Source organism: Nyctereutes procyonoides, unplaced genomic scaffold (assembly GCF_905146905.1).
Source record: "Nyctereutes procyonoides isolate TBG_1078 unplaced genomic scaffold, NYPRO_anot_genome, whole genome shotgun sequence".
Taxonomy (NCBI): domain Eukaryota; kingdom Metazoa; phylum Chordata; class Mammalia; order Carnivora; family Canidae; genus Nyctereutes; species Nyctereutes procyonoides.
Window position 1 is genome coordinate 35,709,600 of NW_026575139.1, and position 22,107 is coordinate 35,731,706.

Genomic DNA, 22,107 nt, shown 5'->3' on the forward strand with positions numbered 1-22,107 from the left:
GATGCCAGCTACACAGGGGAAGACGGGGTTCTTAATACAGCTAAGAGGCAAATAAATCAATTCTTAAAAGGCAAGCTAAGCCTGCAAAGCAGGCAGTTACAGGAACTGCCTCCGAGCTGCATCTGAGATTCTACTGTAGGAGCACCAAATTATAGTTTTGTCTCAAAATAGATAGGAGGTTGAATGGAGCACACAGCGATGTCTGGGTATTTTTGGAGTCTGAGAACATTTAGTGCTCTCAACACCAAGTCTTCTATTAAAGCTCCATGAGTCAGGCAGATGGGAGGTTACCTGAAGAAAAGCAATCTCAAGCCTAAGGAAACAGTTATCAAGGGGCAGGTGAACAAGGTTATCAAGGAACAGTTATCAAGGGGCAGTATCAATAGGCAGGTGAACAGTTTTGTTTTGCTTTTGTGGTGAGAAAGCCAAAAAGAATATTTTTAAATGTTAAATGTTATTGTGTGGGATTTTATAGGACTTTGGACAGTAGACCAACTGGGAAGCAGAATTAAAAAAAAAACTTATAAGGTTAATAGCTTTGGGTGTCTCTAGATGCAGGGTTGCTCTTAACAAACCACAAATCATGTATCTGAGTTACTATTTCTTGTCCTCAGCCATAACAGCAACACATGGGCATGTGCACACACACACACACACGTGCACACCTCCTTATGCTCTCTCTACACATCCCACTGCATTAGCAGCTAGGTTTTGGAACATGATTTTCTGTGATTTTTTTTCTCTCTTGATGAGCATTTGGTATGTATGACAGTCTAGATCCTAATAAAAGAGTCCACCTGTTTATTTTCTCAGGCAGACTGATGCTAACAAACCATGCACTTTTCTCCTTCCTCTTGCCCCACAAATTATATTAATATTTTATATACATATATTATGTATTTCATCAAAGTTAATTTCAAAGGAGGCATTAGATATTATTTAACATCTCTTAATGTCACCGAATCATAATAAAAGAGATATAGCTAATAAAGAATAATCATAAATGCCTGTTAGATAATGTTTGCAAATCTTCATCACAGTGCCTGGCACATAGTAACTGCTCAACAAATGGTAGTGTCTATAATAATGACCTCCAATCATACCTCGTGGTGGTTAGGCATACTCTGGAGCAAGTTTTAATTAATTAATAAATTTAGAAGGAGCATCTTTTATCAGAGATTTATTCTAAAAAACAATGTCAATGGCTAGAGGGTCATCACAAACTAACACCATCTCCTAGATCTTGAATTTAATTCAAATCTAACAAAAATACTGCAAGATCTTCATTATAATATCTTGCATCATTTCATTTGGAGAGCCATTTTAGTTTAATTTTCAAATAATTCTTTTATTCAAGTAATTATAACTCAAGATATGGGGCAAATAAAAATAGACTCCACTTAATTGAAAACCATGAAGGAAATAAACCAGTCTTCTCGGAAGAACTAAAAATTCTTTTATATAAACAAGAAGTGTGATTGTTGCTGGCTCCATTCTGCCACCATCCTTTTTTCCCAGTTTGATAGAAATTTATCTCTGATTCTTTTATTGGTACACACAGGGGCTGTGACTTGGTCACCTGAAAAAAATTTATTTCAAATAAAGTTTCTTTACATCTTTGTTTTTCAAGGCAATGCTTCCTTTTTTGGAGAAATCTTTTTCTTGAGGCTTGGGGAGCAAGAGGAAAGTATGAACTCACCAGAGAGCACACAACATTTAAGTATAAAAAGAATGGAAAACAAATAACTTGCCTCTGGACTCCACATGGAGGAGCTGTCAGTAGCATAGGAATCTTCAAATCCCCGGTTATTAAAAGCTGTCTCCAATTCCACGCTGCCTTCTGTGGACTGGCGACGGAGGCCTCGAGGCACATTGGTCTCTTGGGGAGATGCACCATGGTGTCTGCTGTTCCCCACCTCACATGGGGCTTGTGAGTGGGCGGAAATGGGATCATCTTCACCATAGGACAGATTCTCAGAGTAATTCAGCTGGCTGGCTCCATCCAAATCTAAATTTGCAATAAGGAAACTATTTTAAATGTACTATTATTTTACACCTTTTTACCTAGAGAAATTGAGCAGTAGCAACAATACAAATACAAAGACCTCAAAAGCAAAACCCTTCAAATAACACCTGCAGATTATATTATGTGCAGATTATATTATTATATTATATATATTATATTATATAACACCTAGATTATATTATGCAGAAATATAATTCCAGGCCATGTGGTGGATAAACATGGTCTATATAACCAAAAAGACCATTAGTTCATCACATGGGATATAAGGTTTAATACTTTCTAATAATATGAATATGAAGGATGTGTGCTCATGTTAAAAGGTTAAAATAAACACATTAGCGTTTTGTTGAACCTAATGATCACAAGACTTTGGGGATAGATCTAGAAAGCAAGAACAGCAATCTACCACAGAGATCATTTTGTCTCTTGACTCTACCGTTCTTCTTTCTCTCTTCCATGTTCACCATCTTACCTCTCCTTGAAAGGCTTCAGTGGTTCTCACAAGTAAAAAGTTCTTTACTTGATTCATGGAAGAACACTAGACTTGGATTCAGATGATCTAGATTTAAACCCTAGATTTGCATTATGAATTTATGCAGTCTTTGCACTGTCCAAACTTTTGTTTCCTTATCTATAAAATGATGATAAAAGCCATCAGAAAATCATTGTGGACACATGAAAGAATAGCCACCTGGCATCCACTAGGCTTTCCATAAATATTAGCCTTGCTTGCTTGTCTGGCCCAAACTGGCCTCATACAACCCAGTAAACCCCATTTTCTACTGCCTCCCACATTGCTGTCACCTGTGGTCTCATGGGCTCATGGAAACACTAGTTGTGTATTTCTATTCACTGTGGTCCTCAAACCCCCTCTCCTGCCCTTTCCTTCTTGTCTATCCAAAGCCCGACAACTCCCAAATCTTACCTGACTTCTTGGACTCAGTGTTCTTCTCTGACCTTAGTGTTATTCTATTTTCTCTGTTAGCACTCCCTCACTAAGCATCCCCTTCCTCTCCTTTAAAACCTAGATTACCCTCAGACAGTAAAGAAAAACTGCCAGGATCTTCCTAAGCAATAGCTTTTACCCTAAATTTTCTCCCACATCCAAAAAGTAGCCAAGGATGTATTCTCTCTTTAGTCCCCAGTCTCCTCCAGAAGCCACCATTCCAGAATAAGAGAAAATTAGAGATATAGATGGGATGAATGAGTGGGATAACAAAGTATGGATCATGAATTCAGCTCTTATTTATACTGTATGGTAGCAATTGTTTCCACCGTTGGTCTTAAAGCCTCAGCAAGAACAATAGCTCCTTGAAGGTACTAAGCCACATACCTATGCTTTCCAGTCTTTATCCACCAGTAGGTTTCACTATACTCTCAAATAACTTTCAAGGCTAGGAGGGTAACAAATATTTGAAGCAGCCAGGTATGTGGCAGTATGGAGTAGTGGTGACACTGGTTTACCAGAGAGTTTATGACTGTCCTGTAGTAAACATGCAAACTTAAAAATATATATTATCACTCTATGCAGACTATACAAAAACATCTTTAGGCAGACTTTGTACCAGAGTGCAACTTCAGACTCCTGACTTGGGATTTTGCAAAACCGTGGCAATCCACAGGGAATTTCCCCTAACTGCCTTGTTATTCTTAATCATTCACTTCAGGTCCCTTTGGAAACACTTTCATAGGACACCATAACATTTTTACATTCATACACTCTCAGTTATTGGGCAAACACACTTTTAAAAGGCCACAGAAAATGACAGAACAAGGGATATTCCATATGCAAAACCCTACAACATAAAGCAGAATTTTCTTCTAAGGCTCTAATTAGCACATCCATTCCTCATATACATGAACACTAAAATGTCCTATTAAACAGTAGGCTATTCATCAACGTGGGCAGCACCCAGCAGGATTTCAGCACAAAATCTAACTTTGCCAAGAAATTACCCCCATAAAATTGTCTCATGACTTTAACTCCTATGGTGATAATACCTAGATCAGTAATAAGGGAATTTTCAAAAGCTACATTAAGCCTTGAAAAGCTATTCATAACTGAAAAACATAAGAACTATATTAATGTAACAAACCATTTTCCTTGACAGACAAGCGAGGAATGAATTAGAAAAGCAAATCTGGGGTAAAAATCATGAGGAGGAGGAAAAAGAAAGGGGATTCACCATTACATAAAGCAGTTTTCTCATCCTCTAAGTTAAAGAAGATTGTGTCACCTTAAACGCATACAGAAAAGTAACTGCCTGTTTCCAGAGAAAGGCATCCTAGCTTCTTAGAAATTATAGGCCATAATTATGTCACATAAACCATATTTATTTTAGCAGAAAATTTTTGCACTTTTTAATCCATATCCCACTTTGATATGGTATAACACTATTATCCAGTTACTTTATTTTACACCAAACCCTTCCCTCCTACCGCCACCCACAGACACATGCTTTTGCCCACCACCTGCAATGGTCAGTTTTATGTGTCAACATGGCCAAACTATAAGATTCAACTAATCAATCAAACACTAATTTAGGAGATACTGTAGAGGTATTTTGTAGATGTGACTAAAGCCCTTAAGCAGCTGACTTTAAGTAAAGGAGATTATCCTACATAATTAGTCCACTGAGAGTCTTAGGAGAAATGAGGTGTCCCTGGACACAAAGATATTTCACCTATGGATTTCAGAGCTCTGTATTTCTGTTTCCTAGCCAGCTCTAGCAATAGCATAGTTCAATTCTTTGCAATAAATCTCTTGAGATATATATATATATATATATGTATATATATATATATATATATCACTCTAATATCACCTTTTAAAAATTTGTTCTAAGTAAACTCTATCCCAACATGGTGCTTGAACTCATGACCCCAAGATCAAGAGTTGCAAGCTCTATCAAATGAGCCAGCCAGGTGCCCTAGTGTCACCTTGGTATATATAAAATCCTAATAAATACACCATCCCAAACAAAATTGAGCACACATTCCAGGAATAATTGAGGTGTTTTAAATGACACCAGGAGTGTAACGAATAGCTTTTATGAAACATAGCTTTCATGTAGTTCCTAAGAACTACATATTTCACAAGCAAAAATAAGGCTTTGTTCAAAAATAAACGAACAAACAAATAAATGCTTCAATAAGTGGATTACTATTCTGCAGCCCACTTTTCAGACCTAAAGACCTGATATACAGCCTTTGCTCTGGATCACTTAACATAAACCCTCTTTGACATTACTGGGGATGCAGTGACAGTGAATACACAACTATACTAAGTCAGATAAATGAGACAAGAGATAACTTGCCAGGATTACGAAGATAGCATTTGCTTGGTTCTAATTACCTCACCAGTCCATCTAGAATGAAGGATCCCACTTGATGAAACATTAGACAAGCTACCGATACCTCATTCACCGTTCAGATTTTACTTGGATTTGGACCTTTACTTTCACTAGTCCAAAATTTTGAAAGCACTTTTAAAGTGGGAGAATTGTCTACAATTAAATTTTATCTTAGAAAATCATATTTAAATTAGAGTGAAAAAACCTAAGTAGATGGAGGACAGGCAAAAAAAACCACAACTCCTCTCTGGGGTGCATGCTTAACCTCTTTATTGCTGAAAACAAATTCACAGATCTAAAGATGAGCAAAAAGAAATGACAGAGAAAAAATCATGCAATAAAAATTACATTAACATTTCCATGGCATTTGATAACCTAAAATTTAGCATGCAGTTATTCCCTTCTATGAAGATCCTGCTGATTTTCTTCAAAATCTACAGGTAATTTACCCAGTGCAGGGTGCTTTTTCCTCCCTCTGATAGAGAAAGAAATGTGATCTTTCCTATCCCTCTCTGACAAGAATTTCAGAATCACCAGTTATGACTAAAGTTATTGCTAATTCCAGAAAGGAAGGGTGAGGGTTACAATGGTTGTCAGAACTCTCAGAACATGGGCCATTTGTATAAATCAGAAACTAGACATTTGGGCTTCTGGGAAATGGAACCATTAACTTTAGAATACACCGAGCTGCTCCCAGGGAATCAGCTATTAACTTTCATTAGCTAATACTTGCCCTCACAGCGGAGAGGGAGGAAGGCTGTGATGTAACACCACGGAAAGGGACAACAGGAGAGGGGTGAGTGAATGACAGAGGGCTATAGCTATTGATACAATTAGATCATTACTTACCTTGGGCTTAAGGGAATGGCAATAAAATATGTTATGTTGGGCAGCCCCGGTGGCTCAGCGGTTTAGTGCCTCCTTCAGCCTAGGGTGTGATCCTGGAGACCCGGGATCGAGTCCCCACATCAGGCTCCCTGCATGGAACCTGCTTCTCCCTCTACCTTTGTCTCTGCCTCTCTCTCTGTCTCTCATGAATAAATAACTAAAATTTTTTAAAAAATATGTTGGCCCATTTCAATAAGTACAATTACACGACAGCTAATTATTACATTTCTGCTGACAAATAAAGTTCTTCCTGTATGTTCTCTTTTTAAATAATTTTTACTTTGTTCTTTTTTGGGCTGCCTCATCCACCTTGACAAGCCAGACATTTCTTTTCTGTTATCTTCTTTCAATCTTTGGATTCTTCTCTTTCTATTGGGAAGTGTTGAAAAATATGGAAGACCTACAACTATGTCCCCATTAGTTTAACTGACCACATGTCCAAAGGGAGGAAGGAAAAGATTCAAGAGCCCAGGTTACTGAGTCCGGGTCACTAAAGCAGGTGGTGTTACACTTCTTCTAGCTGTCTGCCTAATATAATTCATAGACGCATCCCTGTTTCAATATCCTGTACCCCTTCAGGATTCTGGGCATAAAGGAGTAAGAGAGATGCCTGACCTTCACTAGGGAAATCACTACGAAATATTTAGCTGTTCTTTCTCCAGCTTATTTTGTGTGGTGTGGAGGGAGGACTCCTAACAATGCCTACCTACCATAATGAGCCACTAGCTGTGCTTACTCTACTTCAGAGCATTTCTCCTCCCCACTGTCGAAGGTACTTAGTCTGAGAATGGCAGAAGACCTTGCTCTTGCTCTGCAAGCAATTCTCCTGTGGGGCAGGGGATGGAGGTGGGGCGGGGGGCAGGGGGAGGGAACAGAGACTACAGGGAATGTGGGAGGGTGTGTTGTTTGCAAAAGGTTATTCAATATTACTGTCACACATATTTTTATTTGAAAGATAAAACACACGTATTGCTTTAATAATATGAACTATTAAAGGTTTCAAAAATGGTCAGAGCCTATATAGATGGATAGAAAATAGATTCTATGATTCCAAATGAGAGAAAAGGCAGAGAATCTCACCATCAGCAAACAGGTATGTGAAATGTTTGTATTTATCAGAAGAGAATAAGATTTTATAAAGCTTAATAAATACCATCCTGATTCTAGCCATTAGTATTCAAATACAAAATGATAACCTACAAGGAAGGAAGGGGTCCTGCAAATCAGGGTCAAGATTTTGGCATTCCTCCTCTCAGTTCCCTGCATGACATCCCCTCTGCCGAGTTTTGAAAGAACCCCTTTACTCTGTTCCAGCCTCTAGGTCTTGCCCCATTTTCTTTTCCTCTCTGGACTCTCAGATACAAGTGTAGTGACTAAGTGACTCAAAGGTGCTCTTACCATTGTCCACCCCTGCTTTAGTTAAAGGAAGGGTTTCATGCAAAGAATACCTTCACAGGCAGACACTTTTCTGTTATCCTCCTCACAGGTAGAGAGCAGGCGGCTGAATTTTGATTTCTGCTCCAATCCCACCTGCTTTCCTTTCTCAGATGCTTCTGAATGGAAACTCTGGGACCGGGACACAGAAATCTCAAATTGTTTGATCACCTCTTCGTCACTATCAGAAGACGTGCATGGCTCCTCATCATCTCCAAAGCTGTTAACTGGGAGCAAACAAGAGCCATGAGTCTCATGTGGGGTTCACAAGAATACAGAGATATGTAATCCAGAGAAAGAACATGAGTGATTAGTCTGGATAAAGCAGGCCTAAACCAGACAGAAACATCTTAAAGCATTTTTTGAAACACAAATTTGAGTCTTAAGGAATAAAACAGGAAAAGAAAGTTTAGGTGGGCAAGTAGAAATATATGGCTAGAACCCAGGAGGAACCATCAGGAAGCCCCTAGATGACATAACAAGGCAGGGCCCTCTTGAGCAGGGCGTCCCTGCTGATTTGCTGTGTTGCTGACATGTGTTTATAACTGCGAACAGGACATTTGACTTACGTTCATCCTAGTCAATGATGACCGAAAATATGCTCTTAGCCTCATCTCTGTTATCAAAACACAAAGAGCCAAGCCCCACTCCAGAGAGGACATACTTGCAACTGAGATCTTCCAAAAGTGTGCTAGTTTTGAAGACACACCCATAGTAGTGTATGTTAAACAAAACAAAACAAAACAAAACTAGCTTATAAAATGCTGATGACTCTCAGCACCAACAACCCAACCCAAACACCCTTTGAATTATTTGTACCACTTTCCCCATATCAGCTCACTGGCCCTTTCATTTTCTCCAATAAGCCAAGATAGTTCTTCCCTTTCAGTTCTTTGCCCTTGTTCCATCCATCTGGAACCCTCCTGCCCCTGGTGTTTTCCTGGCTGGCTCCTCTCACCCCCTGAGGTGTCAGCTCCACTGTCACTTCATCCTAATTCCTAATCCCTTCCTTCTGGATTTGTTTTGCTCTTTTATGAAGCTGCTGATCCAAGAGCACAGCACTGTCAACTCACTCAATGCTGTTGGCTGTGACCAGTATCAGTAAGATCTAAAAAAACTAAATGTGAGAAGACACTAGATATCCTGCTAATACTAAAAAACAATCCCCATGGAAAACCATCATAAGAGGCAGCCTTCCCATGTCTTAATATGCTGTGCAAAGCACCTGTTGTGGGATAGACCATCACATATGGGAGAGGCCCAGAGACCAACGAAGCAAAATTTAACTCCCTTCACCATTAGTGCATAGGACCAGCTAAGCGCCTGGGAAATATGCATTGGAGGAAGCATTTGTTGGAGTTCTTTCTAAGTCTGAGATCCATTCCATTTGTATTATTAGGTCAGTTTTTAAAATGTAAGTAGCCATAGTCATCAATTTCAAATTGACAGAGTGGATATTTCCTCATCTATAAAATCGATAATTGGAATTCATTAATTTTTTTTTTTTTAGAATTCATTACTTTACATTATATGATCCTTGAAGTTTTGTTTCCCCAGTGAGTCATTGATCTTCCACAGAGGAAAGATTTCCATTTCACTAAACATAGACTATATTCCAGGCACCTTCTTGGACTTTACATATATTATCCCATGTAATCATCACATCAACACCATGAAGTAAGGATTATTATTATTCTCATCCTAGAGATGGAAATCAGAGGCACAGAAAAGTAACTTGCCCTAGGCAACAAAGTTAGCAAAGTAACAAAATGGGACTTGAACACAGACCCTACGTTTTTAGCCAATGTGTGTATCATCAGAAGTTATTGCATGAGGACACTAAAGCCATACCTAGTTTACTTTTCAGAGTGAGGTGAGGGCACTCTGCCACTTCCACCCTGAAATCTGCCAGGAGGTTCCTTCCTTTGTGAGAAGAGAAGAGAAGTCTGTCCATGTGGGAATGAATACATACAGGCAGGCTGCAGTATAACTGGCCTATTGCTCTCCATGGGATTATAAATAAAACTGCTTATACTATTCTAAGTCTCACTCTCCAAGGATCTCAGGGAATTCTCCATTCAAAAATGAAAACCGCCATCCTTCCTAAAAACCACTAAGCAGCAATGTAAGTAACTAGTGACACTATTACAAAAGCAATTCCATACACAGCACATATCATGAATACTGCAGGGGCTATTCTAGAACATTATATATTTTAATTTATTTACTCCTTAACTCTTTAGGTTATACTAAATAACCTAAAGAATAGCTACTTATCATTCCCATTCGTTGAATGGGAAAACGGAGACAAAGTCAGGTTCATGATTGGCCATTGTCGTACAGTTAGTAGATAGTGGAACCAAGATTCAAACCCAGGCTGTGTTGCTCCAAAGTCAGTGTAAATGAACATAATGCTCTCTCTACCATCTGCTGCCTCAAGAAAAAAAATTCTTAAATCCTAGTAAAAATCTACACAACTCTGTTTTATCACTAAGAACACAAAATCACATAGGTTGAGCTGGAACGAATTTTTATAAGCATATTTTTTAAAAGATTCTTGCTATTTGCCTTGTAATGAGTCAATGTCAACAACTAAATAGCTGATCTGGTTTGCATTCAACTTAAATTTTTGAAAATCACAAAGTTTCAATCTCAGTTGTGACACTTATTTCAGAGATAAGATAATACTTCCTAAAACACCATAGAAATATCTAGTTTAGACCCCTTTCAAGCTAAGTAACCTAGGAAATAGCACAGTGGGAATTTGTATTAAAATCTTCATCCAAAAAAAAAATCTTCATCCAATTAGTTTGCTAAAATAATAAGGAAAAATTGCACAATTACCATGGATGTGGATACATCTTAAAGTTGAGATTATTCATTTCACTCAAACACAGAATACAAAGGGATCATAGATAGCACTCAAATATCCACCACCAAAGAGAAGGCATATTCTTTTGCAACGTTTCTGATGCTTGGCCACCCAGCCTCATCCCTTTGTTCACACACAGTCAAGGTGCTACTGGGGGCTTCTTCCACTGGTAGAAAGTTCATGTCTCAGAAAGGTACAGAGAGCTGACTGACGACCCATCAATATTGAATCCTTACTACGATGGAGTCAGATTGTCCCTCCCTCTAACTTTTAATTATTTTTTTTTCTAGTTTAAGTAGCAAGGGGCAGAACAATGCCATCTTTATCTTTCACATTTAAGTAAAGAAGCTGGGGCCCCTGTGCCACAGAAACTGCCTGTCAAGTATAACATCAGTCAAGGTTAGGGTGGTTAAAAGAGTGTGGAATCTGGAGTCAAGATGCCTGAGTTTGAAATTGGTGTCTTCCATTTGCTAATTTGAGACCTAAGTAAGTTCCTATTCTTTCTGAACTTCAGTGTCCTTATTTTGTGATTTCTAACTTCCTAATGTTGAAAGAAGTGAAATAAATCAGGGCACCAGGGTGGCTTAGTGGGTTAAGCATCTGCCTTCAGCTTGAGTCATGATCCTAGGGTCCTAGGATAGAGCCACAAATCCTTACTTAGTGGGAATCCTGCTTCTCCCTCTACCCCTCCCCCTGCTTATACTTTCTCTCAAATAAATAAATAAAGTCTTTTAAAAATATAAATGGAATAAACTACTTAGCACATGCCTGGTACATGATATGCTAAAATATATTATTATTATTATTATTATTATTATTATTATTATTATCATCATCATCATCATCATCACCCATCATGGCAGTGCCCTGGGTGGAAACTCTTCTATGAAGCTTTGCAATCACTTGCAAAGGTAAGAATGTGCCTGTTCTTGCAGGGTCTCATTTGAAAACTCATCATCAGGGTTGTTGTAGGGGAAAAGTAGAAGAAACAAGGGCTGGGAGAGGAGAAGGATAAGGCAATAATGTGAATAATGTTACCTTCTTTACCTCACTATCTTTTTCCCCAAGCCTGGAGGTGGAGTGCTCTGTAAGAGCTGGCAATGCTGTCAGGATGTGGGCAGTGCCTAACACCTGCTCATTTTCTTGTTTCTTTTAAGGCAACAAAACCACCAACTGGTGATGCAAGGGAAGGATTTCTTAAGCCTGTCTGCCGCAATTTTACAGATGGAGTTTGAATTTACAAATGATCAGTGCAGCTCCAAGCTTATTAATTCATTCCCACCCACACAGGAGTAATTAGATGGAAGGAAGTCCTGCTCACATGGTATAGATGGGAAGTGGAGACAGGTGGGGGTGGGTGGTGCTCAGTGGTGCAGTACCTGGGTGCTACTTTTAGCTACAATTGCAGGAAATCCCTTATATATACTAGATTTCTCAAATACCCACAGCAAATGTCTGCCCAAAGTGGCTGGATAAGAATGGAAATAAGAACAAGAAGTTAGTTAATGTGATAAAGCAGAAGGGAGGTCATATGAGACAACTGCCCATTTCAGATCCTAAGAACATAACCCACATTTCTAGAGGTACGATCCAGCTAATATTGGATTCACACAGGAGAGAAAAATATTTTTATTTATTATTAAGCCTTAAGGGTTTTTTTTTTCAGACTATGTTCTGTGGAAGTCTAGGGCTCTACAAAGGAGCTTCAATGCCACTATACAAGTGGAGGTATGGGTGGTTGCACTGAGCAAGTTGGGTCATATACCCTCAAAGCTATTTTGCTCTAATATTATTTACATTTGTATGAGATTCTGTTGGGAAAAAAATTGGAACCCTGACACTTTTTAAAGGTTTGAAAAACATTAATTTAACCCAACTTCCTCATTCAACAGAATAGAAACTGGGTTTCAGGTTACGTAAGGGACTCACCCATAGTCAAATAGCTAATTGGCAGAAGAAGTACTAGCACCCAGTTCTTCTGTGCACACCTGTTTTGTCACCCTCCACCTTGTGTGAGAGATTTTGACAACTCCATTTTCTATTTGCACAGAGATGGCATTTGTAACAGTTAGACATGAGTGAGTCAAAAAGAAAATATTGTATTAAAACTAGTTACAGATCATTATACTAGGGAAAAGTTACAATATTGAAGGTCCCAGTTCTGACAACAGCAGAATAAGTGATTTGAACTCACCTACGAATTACAAATCCATGAAAAAAAAATTTAAGTCAACTATTTGAAGGCATAGAGAGTAAGCAAGAGCAGGACAATCTGGAGAGGACCCAATTTTTTTTTAATAAATTTATTTTTTATTGGTGTTCAATTTGTCAACATACAGAATAACACCCAGTGCTCATCCCGTCAAGTGCCCACCTCAGTGCCCGCCACCCAGTCACCTCCACCCCCCGCCCACCTCCCCTTCCACCACCCCTAGTTCGTTTCCCAGAGTTAGGAGTCTCTCATGTTCTGTCTCCCTTTCTGATATTTCCCACTTATTTTTTCTCCTTTCCCCTTTATTCCCTTTCACTATTTTTTATATTCCCCAAATGAATGAGACCATATAATTTTTGAGGACCCAACTTTTGAAAGAAGGAAACCTCACTGGGAGAGATACATGGTTACATGTCTTTTCTGCTAAAAATACCAGCAAGTTTATGAAGTACAGGGTATCTCAGACTCTAGCAGACACAGGAGTCTTATTGAATTAAGGTGTCAGAGGACAGAATTCAAGGCAGCTGGAGATATAGAGGGAAACTCCAGAAAGGAGGGAACCACAGAAAAAGAACTTCAGAATCTGCATATGAACTCGGCAAATGCTGGACTAAAACCTGAAATATGAATACATGGGGGAAAAAATCCAAGGAACCCCCAAAAAATAAGAGCTAGGGGGCTAAAAATTTGAGCCAAATGTCTAGGCTGCAGCCTATATCAGGGAAGACTGAGCCAGGACTTTGAATCTGGCCATGTTAGAGACCCCAGGTATTCCATTAAAACTCTAGACAGATTAGCCTTAGAGCTAAGACTAAAAATAAAACTGAAACAAGCCCAACAGAACAAAGCATGAAGCCAATACCTCATGAGATCAAAGGAATCAACTCATAATTTAATTGTTTACTAAAACAAAAAGAACTCCTTTCTCTTTCCCACCAGGCCAAACCCATCCAAGGTAAGAGAGAAGACATCATGAAGACATCTGGGGTGAGGTGATTGCCTCAGACTATGGGGATCACAAAAAGGCTGCACCATAAAAGGTAGTACAGACCTGTGTCTGTACTCACTAGGGCCTCATTTCTCACTATCTGATTCTCTCAACTACAAATGTTTCCTGAACACTTGACTTTCACAATCACTTTCTGGTTCATCACTGCAACAGGGCTCACCTGGACAAGAGCAAGTACTAAAATATTAACCTCCCTGACTCTTTCCAGCTCTGGTCTCTAATATGTATGCCTCCAACAAGGGAATTTCTTGATAGGACCCAAGTGTTGTGTTGTTTTCTGCTATAGTGGCATTTACATACAAATTAATGGCCATGTTGTAATTTATTCTGCTGAGAACTGTGGTGACCTGATAATTAAATTTCTCTGCAAATGCAAAAAAAACCCATAAAATCAGAATGGTTGCTCTTGCTTTCTTTTTCCCAACCCCCAATACTTCTCTATCACTCCAATGAATCCTTACAAGCAAATGTGAATCAACATTTTGATCTACAAGTGTTCTGATTAGGAAGACAAAAAACAAACTCCATTGCCATGGATACTAAAATGAAGGGCCTGAGATGGATAACCAAGACTGAGAGAGATAATAAACAGATCTTGAGATGTGCAGGTGTTGTGAGTTTTTGAAATTCTATTTATTCAGTTCATTCACTCATCTTTCCAAAATCCCATGCTGCAAATAATTCTCAAGGCAGTTTCCAAAGTTATTGTTTTATCTTGCAAGAGAGCCCAGTCAAGCTACAGAGATAATTTAGGTGAGGCAGTCTGAAACTCTCCTCGGTACCAAATCTACAGTAAATATATCCAAATATATCATGATAACTGAAAGAAATAGGCTGAAAATGCTCACTTGGCTAAGTAAGAGCTTCTTTAGAAGAAAAATAAAAGCTGTATTCCAAGAAAAGGCACATAATTCATACATCATATATTCAGTGTTGGTATGCATATATTAGAATAGTAGCCCTCAATGATGCCACTGATAATATCAGGTAATGAATAACTTCTCTCCACTTGGAGAAAAGTTAATGGAAATTTTTCTAAATGTTTGACTTTTCCCATAAAGTTTCTATCCCTTGGGTGCCTGTTATCACATAGGCTAATGTGCACACCCAAGTAAAAAAAAAATTAACAAAGAAATGAAGTAGCTAATCATGCTTCTTTCCTCAGCTTGTTTTGTCATAGATATGCATACTCATGGCTGTGACTGTTATATGGCTTACATCATCTAGTCATATTTTCCACTGGCAAAATGAGTCCTGCTTCATAATGAAAATAAATACATTAAAATTGCATGGGGTGCCACAAAAATCACATCAGTTTTCGGCATTGAGCCACCTCAACAAGTCTGGCACCACTGAATTAGAAAATGTTGCACTGGGTATAATCATGTCCTTTGTTCCATCTATATTCTTAACTGTCACATAGAACTTACCTTCTGTTATTTATCTTACTTACATTTTCTAAATGGGTTTCTGTAGCTGTGGCTCCTCTAGCATGTTCAAGGAATTTGTGGTCCTAATTCATTCTTCTCTATTCTATCACCTTAGTGTCTAACATACTATGAGGAATAAAGCAAATCCTTTGATAATTAATAAACAAATGAATTTAGAATTAGTACAGTAGTGTATTAGCCAGGTTATCTAGATAAACAGAACCAATAGGGGCTTTATATATTTTTTTTAATTTATTTATATTTATTTATCTTAAGGTATTGGCTCATATAATTATGGAGGCTGAGAAGTTTCAAGACTTATAATTGGCAAGCTGGAGACCCAGGAGACCCAGTGGTATAGTTCCAGGGTGACTGAAGGTCTGAGAACAAGGAGAGCCAATGGTGTACATTCTAGTCCAAGACCAGGTGAAGGGCAATGTTTTTGTTCAAGGAATCAGGCAGATGAAGTTCTCTCTTACTCAGCTTTTTTATTCTATTCAGGTCTTCAATTTATTGGGTGAAGCCCACCCACATTAGGGATGGCAGTTTGCTTTACTCAGTCTACCAATTCAAATTTAATCTCATCCAGAAACATCCTCCCACATGCACCCAGAATAATATTTGACCCATTATTTTGGCACCTGTGGCACAATAAAATGGTACATAATATTAACTATCACAAATATCATACAAAAGCCAAGGGCAAAGTGAGAAGAACACCAAAAAGATGCAAGTCACATATAGGTTTTTTTTTTTTAATTTTTATTTATTTATGATAGTCACAGAGAGAGAGAGAGAGGCAGAGACACAGGCAGAGGGAGAAGCAGGCTCCATGCACCGGGAGCCCGACGTGGGATTCGATCCCGGGTCTGTGGGATTCGATCCCGGGTCTCCAGGATCGCGCCCCGGGCCAAAGGCAGGCGCCAAACCGCTGCGCCACCCAGGGATCCCCACATATAGGTTTTTATCCCAGCTCTGACACTTCCCAAATGAGTGATCTTGGGTGAACTTCAGTTTATTCAACTTTAAAAACTAGACCAGATTTTGGAAGTCTGAGGCCATATAAAACCCCTCCTGCTAAAAACTCATAGAAATGCTGACAAAATTAGAAAGATATCTGGTATTATCCCAGAGGGATAATCAATTCATTTGGCTGATATCTAGGATATTAATGGTTCATGCAAGGCTGGATTCAGGACCCTAGTATAAAGCTACTACTCTTTAATAAAAGCTGCCCTTTCTATGAAAAGAGGACTAGTAAATTTGAGCTAACAGTTTGGGCCTAGAGAAGTAGCAAGGAAGGTTACTACCCATTAGGGTTGTGGATGACAAAAAAAATTATTCTATGAGAAATAAAAATGAGTCTACCTCTCAAAGAGATTTAGTACCAGCAGAGCACAGATATCTGAAGCTAAGAAATTAATATGGGAAGTGGGTAAGCACCTATGAAATCCAGGAGACCCAAGAGAAGTAAGTGCAAAATTACTCTATAGGAATACCTCCATAAATTAGTATACACAGGATTACACCCCTCATCAAGCACAAATGTACCCCTTCTAAAGATGAGCTAATCCTGAAACCCACAAACTATAAAACAAAGAGGAATTAAACTATCTTGAGATGAGATGGAAAACAATCTAAGAACACACGGTGATTTAAATATGTGGAAGATTTACAAAAATTAGCCATGTATTAGGCCACAGAGGAAGCCTCAAAAATATAATTATACCACATTCTAATCTCAAAACAGTTAGAAATAAAAGACTTTTAAAAAATTATAAAAATGTCTTTTGGAAACCAGAATCCACATTTTTAAATAATTGATGGGTCAAAGAATAAACCCTAATTGGAATGATAAAATATTTATAACTGAAAAATAATGAACACCCCACATATCATACACTTGTGGGCTATATATTTAAAGTGGTACTTAAAACAAATTTATGGATTCATTTAAGGTATATGTTAGAAATCAAGAAAAAGACTGAAAGATTAATATTATGATAAATGGTCAATTTAAGATGCTATTGATCAACAGTTTCAACCAAAGTAAAGTACATGGAAGAAATAAAAAAGACAAAGAGCAGATACTAATAAAAATGTTACTACAAAGAAAATATTGAAACCTAGAGAAGATGAAGACAGTCTCCTAAAGATAATCCATTGCCAAGATTAAGACAAAGAATAAATTTATAGATAAAATGGACATTTAAAAATCATAAGAGAACAAAAACAAGTTAAACAATTTTTAAAAAGAACAAATAAATAACATAAAGACCAAGTGCCACTAGAGAAATAACAGGTAGAAAAAAATTCAAAAAGTGACACAACACATCCAGATGGTTTTGTTTAACTCCTTCCAACTTCCAGGTGAAAAGATAACTGCTCTTTTATATAAGCCAATCTAGAAGGGAACACTTCTTGTAATACTTTTTAAGGACAGCATAAACTCAAGTAAGGGAATTTATATAGTAGACCAATCTCTTACAATGCTAGTTGCAAATATTATAAACTAAGCAGGAAACAAAATTCATGATATGTCAAAAACAAATGCATTAAGAATAAGTTTAAGCACCAGGAAAATCTCTTAAATGTACTTAACCACATTAATGAAGATGAAAAACATCTCAACAGATGTGGAAAATCATTAAATAAGTTTCAAAACCTATTTATGACAATGATTCTCAGTAACTAGGAATAAAAGGAAATTTTCTCCACCCAGAAAAGAAAATGTACCATGCATTACACTCGAAAGTAAACTTTAACATTTCTTAGAAACAAAAGACAAGAACACTTGACCTTATCACTTCCTTGCGATTCTTTTTTTTTTTTAAAGACTTTTTATTTATTTATTCATGAGAGACACAGAGAGAGAGAGAGAGAGGCAGAGACACAGGCAGAAGGAGAAGCAGGCTCCACGCAGGGAGCCCGATGTGGGACTGGATCCCAGGACTCCAGGATCACGCCCTGGGCAGAAGGCAGTGCTAAACCGCTGAGCCACCCGGGCTGCCCACTTCCTTGTAATTCTATACTGGAGATCTCAAAAGCAGTATAAGACAAGAAAAATAAATGAAGGGCATGTGTTGGAAAGCAAGAAATGAAAGGCCAAAAGACTGAACTTTCCATGTCAAAAAAAATTCCAAGAGAAGCCAAGGCCAGCCTTTCAATTATTAAGGATTCATCAAGGGGACTTCTTCCTCTAATCAAGATGAAATAACACGTACTAAATTTAGCCTCACACGTGGAATAACTAAAAACCTGGACAGAAAAAATGGTTCTGAAAATATTAAACATTAAACAACTAAAAACAGGGATTCCTGAGAGATGAGAAATGAGTGAATAAGTTCTATGCTTACCTACACTGACTGCCTGGAGAAAGTTTTGAGGCAAAGCTGGTGGTCTCCCTGATTTGAGGAGATGGAGCTAGAGGGCCAAGGCTGTGAGAACTCACCAAAATAGCACGGAAGAGAAAGCTACAAAGAGAACTCAGAGACCTGCTGGGTATTTGAAGTCTTCAGAAGAATATTATTAAGTGCATGTGAGGAAAAATACTGAAGAGTTAATGGAAATGAAAAGAATTGATGGAAATGATTGGAGATAATAGTATCTGGAGCTCACACAGAACCAGGAACATCGCCTGGTTCAATAGCAAGCATAGAAAACCTCCTCATTAAGTGGGGCATTGGTTAAACTACTCGGAAGGTTTTGCCTCAGTAGGAAGGAACAATTAGCCTGAGATAAAACAGTACTTCAGCCCTACCTAACAAAGTTTAAAATCAAGACCTGAAAGGATCAAACAGTTTCCAAGTAGCTTATCCACATTCCAGATCCAAGCTCAAGAACTGTTATACATCTAGCATGCAAAAGGGAAAATTACAATGTATACCATCCAATCAAACATTTCTAGGCATGCAGAGAAGCAGAAAAATATCACCCATAATGCAGAAAAAAAGTCAATCAATTGAAAGGGTCTAAGAAATCACATAGATAATAGAATCAGTAGGCAAGGACACTAAAACAGTATCACTGTATGTATTCCATACATTCAAGAAGCTAAAAAGAAAGATTGAACATTCAAGAAACTAAAAAGATTGAACATAATAGAGATATGAAAAATTTGAATGAAACTTAGAAATGAACTACACTAAGATGAAAAAATACACGGATTGGAATTAATGGCAGATTGTGCACTACAGAAAGACTAGTGAGGGACACCTGGGTGGCTGAGTGGTTGAGCATCTGCCTTTGGCTCAGGTCATGATCCCAGGGTCCTGGCATTGAGACTCCCATCAGGCTCCCCACAGGGAGCCTGCTTCTCCCTCTGCGTATGTCTCTGTCTGTCTCTCTGTGTCTCATGAATAGATAAATAAAATCTTTAAAAGAAGACTAGTGAGGTATCCCTGGGTAGCTCAGCGGTTTGGCGCCTGCCTTTGGCCCAGGTTGCGATCCTGGAGTCCCAGGATCAAGTCCCGCGTCAGGCTCCCGGCATAGAGCCTGCTTCTCCCTTCTGCCTGTGTCTCTGCCTCTCTCTCTCTCTCTCTATCATGAATCAATAAATAAAATCTTTAAAAAAAAAAAAAAGAAGACTCATGAGCCTGAAAACATAGCAATAGAAACCCATCCAAAAGGAAACAAATATAATCACTGTAAAAACATGAACAGGAAAAAAAAAAAAACATGAACAGAGGGACACCTGGGTGGCTTAGCAGGTGAGTGTCTGCTTTTGGCTCAGGGTGTGAGCCCAGGGTCCTAGGATTGAGTCCCACATCGGGATCCCTGCATGGAGCCTGCTTCTCCTTCTGTCTGTGTCTCTGCCTCTCTCTCTCTCTCTCTCTCTCATAAATAAATAAAATCTTAAAAAAGAAAAAAACATGAACAGAGAACCAGCGAGCAGTGGGACATCTTCAGGCAGCATAAAATAACATGTAATTGGAGCCCATGAAGGAAGGAAGGGGCAGGAAAAAAAAACTGAAAAAAAGCATAGACAATCTTTTCCATGTTTGATGAAAATGATAAATCCACCAATTCAAGAAGCTCAACACATCCTAAGTCCAAGAAGTATGGTGGAAACTACACCAACACACACCATAATCAAATAGCTGAAAACCAGTAAGAGATAATTGGGAACAAAACAGAGTGAACTCTAATGTAAACTATGGGCTGTATTTAGTAGTAATATATCATTTTGCTTCATCAATTGTAGAAATGTACCACAATAATCCAAGATGATACTAATAGGAGAAACAGGGCAGTAGGAGTGAGAATATGTGGTAACTCTCCATATTTTTTTGTCCAATTTCTCTATAAACCTAAAACTACTCTAAAAATAGTCTTAATTTTTTTCAAAAGTAGCCTAAGGGAAAAAAAAGACAGTTTATGAACAGAGGAGTTATAGATAAGAACAGCAGGTTTCTCACTGTGAAATCCCACAGTGAAGAAATATTTTTAAAGTGCTAAAAGAAAAACACTGACAGAATTCTATACCCAGAGAAGATATCTTTCAAAAACAAAGGGAAAATAAAGACTTGTCAGGAAGAATTCATCACCAACAAAACAAGAAATGTTAAAAGAAGTCCTTCAAACAAACAAACAAAAAAATCCCATAGGATATAAATCTGCACCTGTACAAAGAAATGAAGAGCACAGCACCTGCTATGTGGGTAAATACATAAAAACTTGGGTTCTTCGTATTAAAATGTCTTTCTTTAATGTCCCAACTTTTATATATGTGTTATACTATACAGATGTTTATTTGACCTTCTAGAATCTTTCCCTCTCTTTTGGTAATGACATCCTGATTTTCTTTTTAGGAAGCCACACCTCTCCATATTTCAAACCATGAGGTTGCAGTGAGGCTGACTTTCATTTTAGGGTAGGCAAACAACTCAAATCTGGTCAATGACAGTCAGCCTTGGGCCTTTGCTGGAAGTATTGAAAAGGAGCACTCCCACTCCTGCAGCTGGGGTTGATAAGCTAGTAGGTTGTAAGCCTATATCTATCTGCCATCATCTGGAGGATAGCCTGCCTCAAAAAGAAGCCAACACTGAATAAAGGAGAACCAAGAATTGTAGATTCCTGATACCTGCTGTAAACTGAAGCCAATCATTCCTATATACAGAATAATCCACTGGGTTTTTCACTTATGTGAGCCAATAAACCATTGTGTGTGTGTGTGTGTGTGTCTGTGTGTGTGTGTGTGTGTTTAAGCCCCTTTTGAATCTTCTCTCACTGGCACTCAGAAGGATTGCGCCTAATATAATAATGAAGTGTAAAGAGTATTAAAGGTTATAGTGAAGGGATCTTCATTCTAGATCTGCCTCTTTCAACACATAATTATGAAATCTTGGCCAAGAAACTTTATATCTTTCTCCTCTGAATTCCTACAATAAATGTTATCTGCATAATTCATTAAGCAAATAAGCATGTACTGCTTTACGATAGGTCTTCTCTCTTGGCTAGCTGTTTAAATCCTTATTAATATTTGATTCACTTAGTCTTATTTCCCCAATCAGATTATATGTCCTTGACTCCTCACACATAGCTGATGCTGCTCCCCTGAACCAAAACACACACATAGCACACCTAATATGGGTCAGCTCCTATTTTAAGGCCCTTTCAGTTTAAAACAAATTTATAATTCTATAAGAATTCCATGGCCCCAAATATCATGACTGTTTCCTGATTCCACAGCATATCACTCATATTGGCCAAGCTGCTCTGTTCTTTCTCCCTGAAATACCATGAGTTACTGGAAGCAGAATCTACCTTAATTAAGCCTTTACAGCCCTGAAATGGAGAAGAAGGCTCTTGACACTGTCAGCATAATGAAAGAATTGGCTGAATTGAACTGAATTCTATCCAAATTTTCCTTTACATCCAGAAA

The 22,107-nt window shown here is 38.2% G+C and overlaps 1 protein-coding gene across 2 annotated transcripts in view; it reads right to left on the reverse strand.

Annotated features, from left to right (window-relative positions):
- SYT16 (synaptotagmin 16) overlaps positions 1 to 22,107 on the reverse strand; it is a 90,958-nt gene that overhangs the window by 22,898 nt on the left and 45,953 nt on the right. Inside the window, exons 2-3 of one of the 2 annotated variants that reach the window (XM_055304239.1) lie at positions 7,716 to 7,928; positions 1,812 to 2,008 (exon numbers count right to left, since the gene is read on the reverse strand). In XM_055304239.1, coding sequence (XP_055160214.1) covers positions 1,812 to 2,008; positions 7,716 to 7,928 — 410 coding nt within the window. Of the gene's footprint in view, positions 1 to 1,751; positions 2,009 to 7,715; positions 7,929 to 22,107 lie in introns of both variants that reach the window. The other variant, XM_055304238.1, reaches the window with a different exon arrangement.